This window comes from Haliaeetus albicilla, chromosome 4, assembly GCF_947461875.1.
Source record: "Haliaeetus albicilla chromosome 4, bHalAlb1.1, whole genome shotgun sequence".
Lineage (NCBI taxonomy): Eukaryota > Metazoa > Chordata > Aves > Accipitriformes > Accipitridae > Haliaeetus > Haliaeetus albicilla.
Window position 1 is genome coordinate 31,503,546 of NC_091486.1, and position 13,339 is coordinate 31,516,884.

The 13,339-nt window shown below is 38.8% G+C and overlaps 1 protein-coding gene across 4 annotated transcripts in view; it reads left to right on the forward strand.

Annotated features, from left to right (window-relative positions):
- Nucleotides 1-12,862, forward strand: part of HYCC2 (hyccin PI4KA lipid kinase complex subunit 2) — a 60,182-nt gene extending 47,320 nt beyond the window's left edge. For all 4 annotated transcript variants that reach the window (XM_069781759.1, XM_069781762.1, XM_069781761.1 and 1 more), the window contains one exon: nt 4,838-12,862. In XM_069781759.1, coding sequence (XP_069637860.1) covers nt 4,838-5,442 — 605 coding nt within the window. In that variant the 3' untranslated portion in view covers nt 5,443-12,862. The remainder of the gene's footprint in view (nt 1-4,837) is intronic.
- Nucleotides 12,863-13,339: the final 477 nt, after the last annotated feature.

Here is a 13,339-nt window from a genome sequence, read left to right on the forward strand (position 1 = left end):
TGAGGAGGCAGAAGTCAGTGAGGCAGTTGCTGGAGGAGGATCCTGGCTCCCTATCCCCAAGCAGAACTTCTTTCCATTCTAGTGTGTGTTTCCGCTATCCCAGGGTGTATTAGCTTCTCTTTGCAATACACGCATCCCCTATATACCTAACATCAGGTCAGGTACTACCTTTTGTTATCACGTGGGCTGGCCTGGGGCTTGCATCTGTGTGGTGAAAGACTGCTTGGCATGGCAAAAAAAAGCAAAAAAAACCCCAACCAAAAACAGGGGTAATAGCCAAGAGCTTTGGGATTGCTTGGAAACTTTCTATTACTGAGCATGTTTAATCTAACATTCAGAAGGAAAAAATGCACCAGGTGAACATGAATCTAGTCCTGAAAAGTAGACAGTATAGGGTATAAATGGGTTTGGCTACAACTTAGTTACAACAGTGTGCTGTTAGTCTGCAGTTTTTAAATTCCTAAGAACAAAGTTTCCTGTTCCTGTGAAAAGTCAAGCCTATCCAAGACTGATATATAACCGCTGATGTTTTTGTTTGCCAGTCATCCTTTAATTGAAAATTCATACGTGTACAACTCGTTTACATGAATGAGCTGGCTGCTCTGAAGACAAGTACCAAAAAAGCGCTTGTGTTTTCAAGAAGAAATCAGGTTGTCATGTTTCTAAAAACTTAAGAAACTGTTACTGCTTTCTTCCTCAGTTATGCTGTCCATGCAAATGCCGTAGGACTTCATGTGTCTGCTCTGCAGCCAAGAATAGCAGATAGAATAGCTGGTAGAAATTTATATTGTTTAAATTCATCTATTAATTTTTTCATCTTTATGCCATAAAAGATGTGGTTTTGAGTTCTGAATTTGAATCATGATTTCTCCTCAGAGGTGAGAATTAATTTCTTGTAAATTTAGCTAAAGATATTTTCAGGTGTTCTCCTATCTTAAGTCTTCTATCTGAACATTCCTTCGGTATTTCCAGCCTCTATAAGCATATCAGTTGATCATAAATGAGATTTATTTGCACATTTGGATATGAGCTACATAGGTTTCAGTTTTGTTCTTCTGGAAACAATAATCTGGAGAGTTTGGAGATTTAATGTAGTGTTACCACACAATCCCTACCCTTACTGAGAGTTGCTGTCAAACAGTAATTAAGGCATCATGCTTTTATAAAAGATAGTGGCATAAAAATATTTACTGCGGGTTTATAATCTACTCCTTGGTGCATAGTGAATTTGAGCATGCTCAGTAAATGAGTCCTGTCTTCTCCTAAATTCACCTGTTCACTTGGTCTTACTCCATTTTACTAAACTTTGCATGTGCATGACCTGAAGGATATGGAGAAGTCCTCAGCTGCAGAGAACCTTCTGAGAGAGACAGGAAGTGGGAAAGAAGTTGATAAAGATGTTGCCTTCTAGTCTTAATTTGTTTCAAGACATCTATATAATTTGGCATGTTCTTGGATAAGGCATCATTCCACATGCTTTACTTCAATAGAAGGATTGAATACCCTTTATGTCTGTAACATTAGCAATGTGTAATTACATGCTTAGGCAAACTGAATTCTGCCAGTTGATAGCATCTGGGAGAAGGCCAAGGAATGGAGTTTGGCTTGATTATCAGTATAGAATTGTGTGTGTATATATAGTGGTCTATTATTTTACTGATGCTGATTTCACAGAATGTTTCAGCTAGCAAATTCTGTCTTATAAATATAATTTTGATATCAAACAGTATAATGAGAGACTGATCATTTCTAGTGACTTTTCAACCTTCAGGTATGGGAAGGATAAATAGAGTAAAAGTCACTTTAAAAAGCTGTGTAAAACCCCTCCTTCAGATCAGTGTTTTGACCTAGTAAATAGAAAAAGGGAGAAGATTTAAGAATGATTCACTAATGCCTTACAAGGTATTCCACTTCTGGCTGGTAGCAGCTGTGGTTGTGTGCACTATTTTGGGTCAGTGGAGAATGGTGTATCTACATCTACAGGATTAATTATGTACAGGCATAAATAACGAATTCTTTGGGGACAGACTTTTTCTGATAAGGAACAGCGAGAGTCCTGAATATGCGTTGTAGTACAACTGATATGATTTCTGTCACGTTGCACTGTCTCTGTCTCTTCTGGCCTTACAGTAGAAGAGTGCTTGGGAGGAGTAGGTGTTTAGTTTTTGTCTTCTTTTTTAATTGCCTTACTGGTCCATTGGGGGCGGGGGGGAAGGAGAAAACTGTGTGACTTCATCCTGTTTTTCCCCCCAAACAGAGTATTTAAGGACTCAAACATTTTTGATTGTTTCTGAGGGCAGTTTTTAGAGGAAAAATAACATGTAATGGGAAAAGAATGTGTTTGCTGAATTACTTCAATCCCACTGAGAACTTCTGTAGGTATATGAATCTGACTAGACAGAAATTCTCTTGCATGTTGTCTTCTCTATCTTCTTCATTTTTGAGCGCTGCTGAGCTGCTTGGGCCTCTGTATAGTTGCAGCATCCAAAAGCTTGCAACAACCCCTCTCAGTCTTGTCTTTAAAGTCTGTGGATAAAATGCCACTTTTCCAGCGTGACTCTTCGGCTTTGCTGTCCCTGAATAGGAATGTCTGGTTTAGCATCCCATTACTCAGCAATGTTTTAACATGAACTTTGAAGATGACTAATGTTCTTGTAATAATAAAAAGATACCTTCTTGCAAGTTATGCATCTTTCATTTGAATTAGAAGGGCTTGAGAGGGGACTTCAGCTGCTGCTATTGCTGCTTGTAACCAAACACGCTTTCATCCAGCTTTGCATGATTATATAAAGAAACATAAATGTTTGTTTATTGAAAAAGTGCTCTTGCTTTCAGTATGTTCCAGTTATGTCATATTTTTACTAGCATCTTTGATTATGTGTGGGAAGGTTGCGGGGGGGAATGGAATTGTGGTGGATTGTGAATAAAATACATCACTGTCTGATGTAAGAAAATACACTTGTGTCTCAGTAAGAAGATGAAGGCCTAGTTTGTCCAAACGGGATGGGCAGAGTGGGGGAAACTATGTATTTTAAATACGGTTACAGGAAGTTAAAGCAAGTAATGTACCCTTCATTTTAATAATAGCTATTGAAACCTAAGAAGCTTTGTTTTCTAAGGCTAAAGACTTTACCAAGGAAGGAAGACTGCAGTAGCATGAACTGTATTATCCTTCTGCATGTGGGAGACTAAAGAGTGAAATAGAGCTTTATAAAACTACAGAATAATCTCGCATCACATTGTTCTGAGAGAGGCCTGAGAATGGTCTGATTTAGAGATGGCTAAACATCTTTTGTAAGCTGATACATAGTAATGGTAATTCCAAGGCAGAGTTTCCTGAAAAGAAGTAAGTTTAAAACAGAATAATAAAACCTCCCTGTAAAGTTTTCTTTTTGCTTTACACTTCAGAAATGTGAAGTTGGATCAGGCTATATTCCTGCTATGCAGAGGCAGCAACAACACTGAAAGCTTTGTGTCTGTTTTGCTTGCCATAATGTAAAATATTCCTTAGTGCTTTGCTAACAATCAGCATGAAAGGATGAGCTTTCACTCAAATGTTAGAATCTCTTAGATCCTTGCCACTACTTTTTCCCCATTCCACAAAAGAGATTTAAACATGTTTGCTTGGTGGCAGGCTGGGTTGAACAAACTGCCAGTAGAGCAGTACAGTGGCTAGCTGGGACAGATCTGTAGGCTTTGCAGATTTCTCGCAAACAATCAGGTTCCACAGCTTTTATAAAGAAAAGCAAAATTCTTACAGCCTGAATGTCTCCTTTTTTTGTTAACATGGCTAAACTTCATGGCTTTTTCCCAATGAAACAAGATATATGGAGCAAAAACTCAAGCTCCATTTTCAGTTTTGAAATTTGAATGCTGTTCAGTTTTCTACTGAAACAGTAACTCTTCTTTTGAGTACTTGGAGCTTAGAAGAAGGACTGGAATAAGATCTAAAAAGAAAAAAAGGTCTTTGTGTGCAGTTCTAATCGTATTATAGGCCTGAAAACAAGGATTTAAGAAAAAAGTTTGTCAGGCTTTTTTTTTATCTTTGAGGTTCCAGTCAAAAGCACAATGCCTCTTCTACAATATGAAGTGTTTCAGAGGTTAAATTTCTCTTAATACAAGGGTTGGGGTTTTTTCTCTGAAAAATTTAGATGCTGAGATAAAAGCAAATATGATGGAAGTACCTAGATAGGATTGGTGGAAATGCAGGAGGGATTGAGCTCTGGAGGAGAGAACTAGGAATTAGGTTAATTTCCAACAAAGTATAGTTGCATTGTTTGAAGTACCAGCTACACACAGCAGAAGCCTTCTACCTCTGTTGAAGCATTGTGATTGCTGGCCTAGGAAGTAGCCTAATTATGAAGCTTGCTGAGCACTTGCCAGAACTTATTCTGACTGGAAGAGATCCTGAACATGCTTACATCTTGCCTCAAAATAGGATAAAAATAGTCTGAAAGGTGCTTTCCAACCCCCCCCCCCCCCCCCCCGACATGTAGCAGAAGAATGGGCACCAGTATCTGCAGACAGAACTAAAACAAGTTAACCAAATGGGGCCTAATTCTTGTTTATAGGCAAAGTTTGGGAGGTATTCTGACTGATAAAAGTGATGTAGAGGAAGGGCAAATCAAGCTCAGGGAGTGTCTACTGGTAGATTCCATTATTCTGCTAAATATGACAGGAAGATTATTGACTGAGAGTCAGAAATTTTTAAGCAAGTGGAAACCAGGTGGATTAACAAATGAGGTTTGTTTTGACATTCTGTCTTCCTGTAACTTGAATGCTTACTGTGTGTTCTGATTGGTTTGGGTTTTTTTGGTTGTTTCTTCTTTCTTAATAGATGCTGAAGGTGTAAATGGAAGAGAGGAATCTGTGAACCTTAATGATGCTGATGAAGGATTTTCATCAGGAGCTTCCCTCAGCAGCCAGCCAGTTGGGACCAAACCTCTATCATCTGTATCCCAGAAAGGCAGCTTAAGGAAAACAGCAAGTGGGCGTTGTGTTAAGGATAAAGACACCTCCTCTGCAGCAAAATCCAGTGAGAGCCCTCGAGATTCAGTAGCTCGGAAGCAGTACATGCACCAATCCACTGACCTTGGTGCAGATATAATTGAGATGACACCTACAAAGAAACACCTCAGCCTGCCTGCTGGGCAGGTGGTGCCAAAAGCCAACAGTCTGAGCCTGATCAGGACCGCCAGTGCTTCCTCCAGTAAATCATTTGACTATGTGAATGGCAGTCAAGCAAGCTCCAGTGTTGGAGCTGGTACAGAGGGTGTTACCAATCTAGCAGCTGGCAACACCAATCGGTTTTCAACTATCAGCCTACAGGAGGACCGACTAGGCCAAGCTGGGGAAGGTAAAGATCTCCTTCCCCCAGGAGCTCCCCTAACCAAGCAGTCTCGATCTCCAAGTTTCAATATGCAGCTGATATCCCAGGTGTAACTTTGACTCCCTTCCTTAGGACTCCCTCTTTCCCCTTAATCCCCAGGCAAGTTCATCCTTAGGCAAAACATGAACCATCATCCTGCAGTGTGAAAATACTGACTGTCGTGATCTTGTTTGATTTGGTTTAGCTATCATACTGTATTACTGAAACAGCAATAATTCTTCCTTCACCTTCATCCTCCCACCCACCTTGTAAACATGGTTGTGAAGCAGTATATAATGTACTGTATGCCTTTTTCCATGCCTTCCTTTCTCCTTGGGTGATGTGCAATCCATCGTAGGCTGATCAGTCCCATTTCAACACTGTGAGACTGGAGACACCGGCGGAAATGGTGAATGTGATCCCTATGAGATGATGCTTTGGCTTTGTTAAGAAATAGAAACGGGTTTGTTATCTCGGTCTACAGTACTGCAAAGACTACTGGATTATGACTTTTCTTTCTCAGAACCAGGAGTGCCTCAGAGATTCTAGTGTGACTTTGGACCTCTCTGAGTCTGTGCAATCATTTCTGGGGAGGGGATTGTCATTGCTGCTCCTGGCTGCCTACAGCACTTTTTTCATTACAATGAGGGTAGTTTTTTCTTGCCTGCCCCCAGTCTCTCATCCCAGAAGCTTTTGACGTTCAGCAACTGAGACATGTATATTAACAAGTTGTTTTCCCTCAGAGAGAGGATTCTAAGTAGATAATGTAGGTTACAATGCACTTCTAATGGCGTTGTAGCCATATGTAATGTTACGTCTTCCCCTCCAGGACACAGGGTCATTCTGCATATAGAGTAAAATTGAGACAACACCATGCTGTTAAAGCAGTTTGGTTTGTAAGTGGGAGGGAAACACTGCTTTCCCAGGAATTAATGGCTAGCTCTGCTCCATGTTGTTGTTGTTGTTGTTGTTGTTGTTCTTGTGAGGTGCTGATCACTGAATTGAATTGAAAGGTGTGTTCGGGTAAAGAGTATTTCTCAGGCTGCTTTCTATGGTATCATGGCTGTTGGACACCCTTACCCCTCTCAGCTGCTTTCTCAGTGTCCCTGAATTCAGTCATGGAGTCATTTGAAGAATCCTGCAGTCCAGACAGACCATACTCTTAAAGGGCTGTCTCAGGGATAGAGAAAATAGTTTGCTAGAAACACTGAAGCTTCAATGTGAAATGCTTTTCTAGAAACACCATTTGTGCAAAGGGGTACTGACAGTCCTTCTTTCCCAGACAGATCACACTTCATTGCCTTGGTATATAAAATACATTGAGGTTTTTTTAACTCGTGTTTTAGTGGATCGGCCCTAATCTAGAAAATTCAGAACTCATGCCATTGAGTCAAGACTTGAATGTATATGACTGGTGTATGGGCACTGGCTGGTACTTACATTAGAGAACACTGCTTAGAAGCACATTTCTGGTCACACAGGAGAATGTTTGTGATTCTCTCCCCCCCCCCCCCCCCCCCCCCCCCCGATTGCTAAAGAGAAAAGGGGAAAGTTCATCCTCAATGCTTAAGTTGTGTATAGTATCCTGGAAGTTTACAAATTGTAAACCCACAGGAAAGAGTTAATGATCTTTATGTGGGCACTTTGATTTCACTGTCACTGTGAAGGATAAACATAAGCAGTTATAAATAGCAGGCTATCTTTGAATGATAGTCTTTAAGAAATTCAGGACAGTGACATGGTGTTGCATTGCTGGTAGTTGCTTTTGATTTTTTGCTTTTGACTCTATTTCAAATAGAACATTTTTTCAAATTTACATTTAAATTCATTTAAATATTTGAAGGGTTTTTTGCAGTTTGATGAGTCACTTTGGTAGTCTAGTCTTCATATCTTATATTCATGAAGTGAATTAAATGGCATCTGGACTGATGCAGAAATGCAATTAAAGAGTAAATGGAATCATCAGAAAGAAAGAAAACCTTACAGTTTCTAAACTGAAGTTAATCTTTAAGGATCACTAGTCACACACAGATGGAACTAAGGCAAAGTTGAGATTAAGCTATGAGGCATTTTCTGTAAAAATGTCAAAAGCTGTATATGGTTAAATTCTTTATTTTATAAAGTTTTGCTAGTGGAGACAATTGGTAAGTCATGGCTGAAAGTACAAAATTCATGTTTTTCCTTTCACAATTTCCTTTCCTATCACAAAGGAAATTCTATTAAAGAGCCATCACTGTAAATTGAAAAGGACCAAATAATTTGCTTAAGTCTTTGGGAAAGAAAAGGTCGTGACTGTCAGCTAATTTTTTAAGAATTACTTTAGTATTTTAAAAAGTAGGGTTATTTATTAGCAAGGTTCTCTGTATATTTGCCATAATAAGCATTCCTCCAGAAGTTTTAGGACACTTAAATTGGCATTAGGCCAAATGTTACAACCCCTCCCTGTCCGCCCCCCCCCCCCCCTTTTTTTTTTTTTTTAATTCTTATGCATGGGGTCCCACACTATCAAACTATTTCAGGAAAGTGAGACAGCTCAGTGACTTCAGGTAGGGAAGTCAAATGTACGTGCATAAATTCGAATTGGTTAAAACTTCTACCTTTTAAGACATTTTTACAGTTCTCATTTTGATGATGTGCCTTCTGTTATTGTTTCATCCATTGTATTTTGGTTTGTTCTTACGTATATATACCTACACCATGTAAGGCTTTTAAAAAGTTCAAATTTATGCCTGGAAAAAAAGTTATTTTTTGCTATGTGGTGATGTGGTACATCTATAACTTCTCAAAATTATCCTTTTAGTGCAATGTTTCAGTTGTGGGAGCTTGTTTTGTTGTTTTTCAGAAAAGTACTGTTCAACATCTATCTTACAAAATGAGTCATCACTAGTATCTACAAACCAGCTGTAATAACAGGCTTTGCCAGTGCTGCGTGTCATGTTTATCATTAATGCTTCTAGATGTGTCTCAAACTATAGCAAGGTGTGTTAAGATTGTAGCAAAACTTTATACACTGAAGTTCAGTACGCTTCAAAGTACTGTGGCAGAAATAGAAGTGTCTGAGATATGGGTTGAGGGAATAATCTGCTGGCTTTCTGATTATACATGCTAAGTACTAAACAAATTTTCTGACAGCTGTGACAAATATTTAGACTTAATTCTCTTTATCCTGAATGCACTCTGCTGTGTCTTGTCTTAGAACATTTGGTACTTAACATGAGGCACTAGAATTTAGATTTCTTCAGTATTTCAGTGCAACTGCAGCATTATAAAAGAAGGTCAAAAAGCAGAACACTACGATTTTTCCCTGTGTATGTGCACATGCATGCACATACATGTAATTCTTAGGTGGGGAAGTGTGGGTGCTTTATTTCCATGTATATATACATTTAAGTAGGGATAAATGAATTATTCCTTGATAAAATTTTACCACATCACAATATGCTGCCATTTTGCAACTCATTTTTGTTGGGCTTTATAGAAAATATAAAATGTTGGGATTGCTAACTCCAGCTTGATTATCCTTTTCAGGGGGTTATTGTGAGCAGCTTTTTGGTTGAATGATGAGCCATTTTTTCATCCTGCTGGCAGTGGAGTGATGAAGTAAAAATACCTTTTAAAATGAATTTTGCAAGGTGACAGTTTAAATTGCTGTATTATCCTTTTAGTTTTCATTTGGAGGCTTTGTGTGTCACTGTCCATTTTAAATGCAGATTTATTTGAACACCCTTTCTGATGTGAATTTGGAAAAGTTTTTTAACAGCATACTTCATTCTGTAATGCTGAACATCATGTTGCAGCCAGTAAGCATTAGATCTAGTATTTGTAGTTTGCAAGTGTGTTGGTCTTCAATACATCATTTCCAATATACTCCTGCTAGCTTTATCGTAATTAAAATGATCTGTTGTAACATCAAAATAGCAAGAAAAAAATTGTTTTCTGACAAAGTATTTATTTGCACTACTTATGAATACTGGAGTTTACTGGGACAGGGTTTTTTCTCACCATGTGAGGTTTACTTGTGTGTGGGTAGGTACATACGTTTGTCACGTGTTGACAATCAATTGCCTCAACTGTGTGTATACTGTATGTAAATATGAACATATTTTTCAAGATTAAGGGGGAAACCTGCATCTTAATGGTGGTAAAGCTACTCTGTAGTAAGGTGACCCCAACTCAAACCCCTTTTTGCTCCAGATACTATGTGGTTTGTTTTACTTCTTTAATGAAGATTATTAGTGTTCTTGGAAAATTTTAGCTCCAGGGAAATTTTCCTCAATATTTAATGTATAACATGTTCAGAGAACTATATTTTGAAAAATTAATTTTGGAATAGATAATTCTATGCTATGGCTGTGTTTTAACCTAAGAGTTTAAACTTGTCCTATTTTATCATGAACCAATGGCTATCTCTTTTAAGTGTTCAGCATTTTAACTTTGGTCACAAACCAGAAATTTTTGTTTAACTTGGCTTACAAATTTAAATTAATTTGAAGACTAAGTGAGAACCAAGAATAACTTTTGGAGTGAAATCATAAAAATCAAGCAGTACAGACTAGGTACTGTACTCGTAGTCCTGGAGGAGGTGTGGAAAATACAATGGAACATGTTTGAGTGAAATGTATGTACTGCACACAAAACAAAAAGATGTTTCTGATGTTAGTAAATCTAATAATATCATCCTTAAATTCTGCAATTCTCTCATTGCCAAAGATACTGCTACCTTGGCATGTTTAATATAACATTAAAGCCATTAGCTAGGTCTCATTTGTGACAACCATTTACATCATAGGAATAATTTGCATCAGAAGAGTAAACATGCCCCCTTTTTTTATTTATTTAAATTTCTTGTTTAGGGTAATTGCAGGACTAAAGTTGCAAAATATCACTCTGTTCCAAGCATGGTAACCGAAGAAGCCAGATCTTCTGCACTTGCATTGCATTCTTGGTTTATATCAAATTGTTCAATATTTTATATTTTCTTCAGTATTTTAAATGCTGTCTGTTTCTAGCATATGGGCCTTAAACTCTCTTGATTATTTTTTAGTTTGTTTTCCCATGGGCACACCCACCCAGATAAATCTTGCTGTGGAAGGCTTTTCTGTAGGTGATTCAAGGTAACAGATCATGACATGGGTGTGGTGTTAGTGAATATATGTATCAGTCTCTCAAAATTTGCATGTCATGACCAGCTGAAAAGCAAAAATACTCGCTTGCCTCTTACAGAGTGGTGGAAGATGATGGAGAGTTGTGAGCAAGTTGGTTTGTCAGCAATTCCTGAAAACAAGCAGTAAGTGGATTTTATGAGACTGATACGTATGAGGATTTCCACATAGTCATTATGAAATTTTATTTAAAATAAAACAAATCTTGGAACAAGATTTCAAAATATAACAGCTAGCCATTTCAGATAAACTTGCCTAGTAAGTTTGGCAAGTGTCGAGGCCTGTGACATTAAAAGTTCAGAAGTAAGCTGTGTAAGTCTAAGGGTACCTTATAGCTTCCAGAAATGGATTTAGTAAAAATCTGTCCCATGTTATTTGCCTGTATTAGAGATTTAATGAAAAAAAAAAAAAAAATCACAATTTTTGCTTCTATTCTTTTATTTTTCTCTAGGCCACCCCCCTCCCCTGATTTTTTTTTCTTTTTTTCTTTTTTTACTGTGTTCATCAGATTTTACCAAAGGTAGTGTCTGAGGGGCCAAATGAATTTAAAATGGGTCCATAAATTATCCTTCCTATCATAAACGATTACTAAGCTATTCCTATGAGGAGCTGTTGATGGGAACAGATGTATAGTAAAAAGTTGCCCTACATTTTAGGCTGTGCATGATGAGCAAAGTGATGAGGTCAAGTTTTATTAACCGATTACTTGATTGTGAGCTCCCAGTGTTTTACAGTCCGTAAGATGTAAGCAATTTAGAGTGGAGTATCTTTGCATTATGATAGAACTCTTTAAAGCAATTTAAATTTTGACTCTTGAAAAGATGGTTAATCACTCATTAAAAAGTGGTATGGAATTCACACAGGGTTTTGGTTTTTTGAGGGTAAAATGGTCAGGGGAGATTTCTGTCTAGGAGTATCTCTAAGTAAAGTGACTCTGTGGTGCTTTGTCATGGAAACTTCCTTAAAAATTAGTAGTGGATCCTGTGTGTTTGAGTCCTCATCCTCGCCAGAACTGATCACAAAACAGAAAAATAGTGTGAATGAAGCAGCCTTTTTACCTTTTGTTCTAAAATAAGGAGGACTTGGGAGTGACAGAAATACTGGCTATTGACACTGTTCTTTCTGTTCAGGTGATTATTATTGCTGTGCTAGACTTTCATGTTATTAGTTTATGAAAAATGCAAGTAGTAAAAACTTTGTGGCTTCAAGTATACAGTAGATGTGAGTTAACAGTCACTCAGGATAAACCAACTTGTCGAAGTATTAATAGATTCCTAGTGCTGGGGTGTGTCTTGTGTGTTTTTGTGTGCCAGTGTTCAATGATTACTTTGAAACAAGACTTCTGTTTTCTTGCAGATAGTGAATACTTTTTGGATGGATATTACTGGCTGGTTATTTATGGACAAATATCATATGACTAAATAAAAATTGAGTCATTTAACATATTTTCCATATCGAAGATTCCAGGAAAAAGCTAATAATTTTTAATAATTAGATCAGATACTCTTAATACATTGTAGACTTACTATGGTAGCTTTTATTTGCTATAAAAAACCCCCAACAACTAAATTGAGGTACCCCATGCTGCATTTTTAAAATTTGTAATTCCTGTACTTTACAATGAATCTTTTGATCTGTTTTTGTCCTTGTAGGAATACAGGATATGCCGTCAGTTTTACTAGCAAAGAAACATTCTGCAAGGGTTAAAAGATTATTTTCTTACTTTTTTCTGTCATACCAGGTTTGTTTCTCTGAACAAAGGTTTCTGAGGATTTTTACTACTTTAGCATTATGTAATCTTATCTCTGTCATAGAAGGAGCATAAGCAGCAAGTTAGCCCACTTCTTGTGGACAAACAGGCTAGGTGAAAGGACATGGATTACTGGTGTGAGCCCCTCTTCACCAGGACAGCCTTGCATGCTGGTATGAACCCCAGACGTTCAAGATTTGGTACTGGTGAAGGACTAAACCAAACGGGTTTTTAATAACCGCGACCTCTGCTGTACAATGTCCTTTAACCTGGGACCAGGGAAAATCTTCATTCTTAGACCTGAAGATGGCACGTATTGAAGATCATGTTATTGGTGCATGTAAGCCATTATCTTAACTGTCTTACTGAGCTGGTTAATGCTGTTGACTGTTGTTGAAATGTGAAATGTAGTTACTATTGACTTTGTAAATACCTGCCAGAGATGAAATATAATTATTTTAAATCATTGTAAATAGAGATGTATAAAACTCAACACAATCTGCAATGCAGAAAAAAAAGTATATATATATAAATATATAAAGATGTTAAATAAATATTGTGCTGTTTCTGAACAGAAGTGAATACTTCGTGAATTGCCTTTTTTTTTAGCTTTGATTTACGTTGACGGGGGGTGTAATGCAGGGCACAGCTGCGGGGTGTCGTAGCTCGGACACTCACGAACACGGGGGGGGGGGGGGGGGGGGGGGCACGGACGGAAGGCGGGAAGCAGTCGCCGGGGACTGCCTGTGAGCTGACTTCGCCTCGTGGCCGCTGTCGTCCGAGTGTTCGTTCCTGTGAAGAAGCGCCGGGCCGGGGCGGGGCGGGGCGGGCCGTGAGGAGAGCTCTGCCCCGGGAGGAGGGCGGGGCGGGCACGGGCGGTTCCCGCGCGGGGCTCACGGCGGCTCCGCGTCGCCACGGCAACCCCGGGCGCCCGCCGGCCGGGTGCGCGCTTCGCTGGCAGCGGAAGTCCCGGCTTCTCGCCGCTCCCGCCGGCGGGAGGCGGGGCAGAAAAGAGGGTCGCGGATTGGTCGAGGCGCAGGTCAGTCAAGGCGCGGCGGC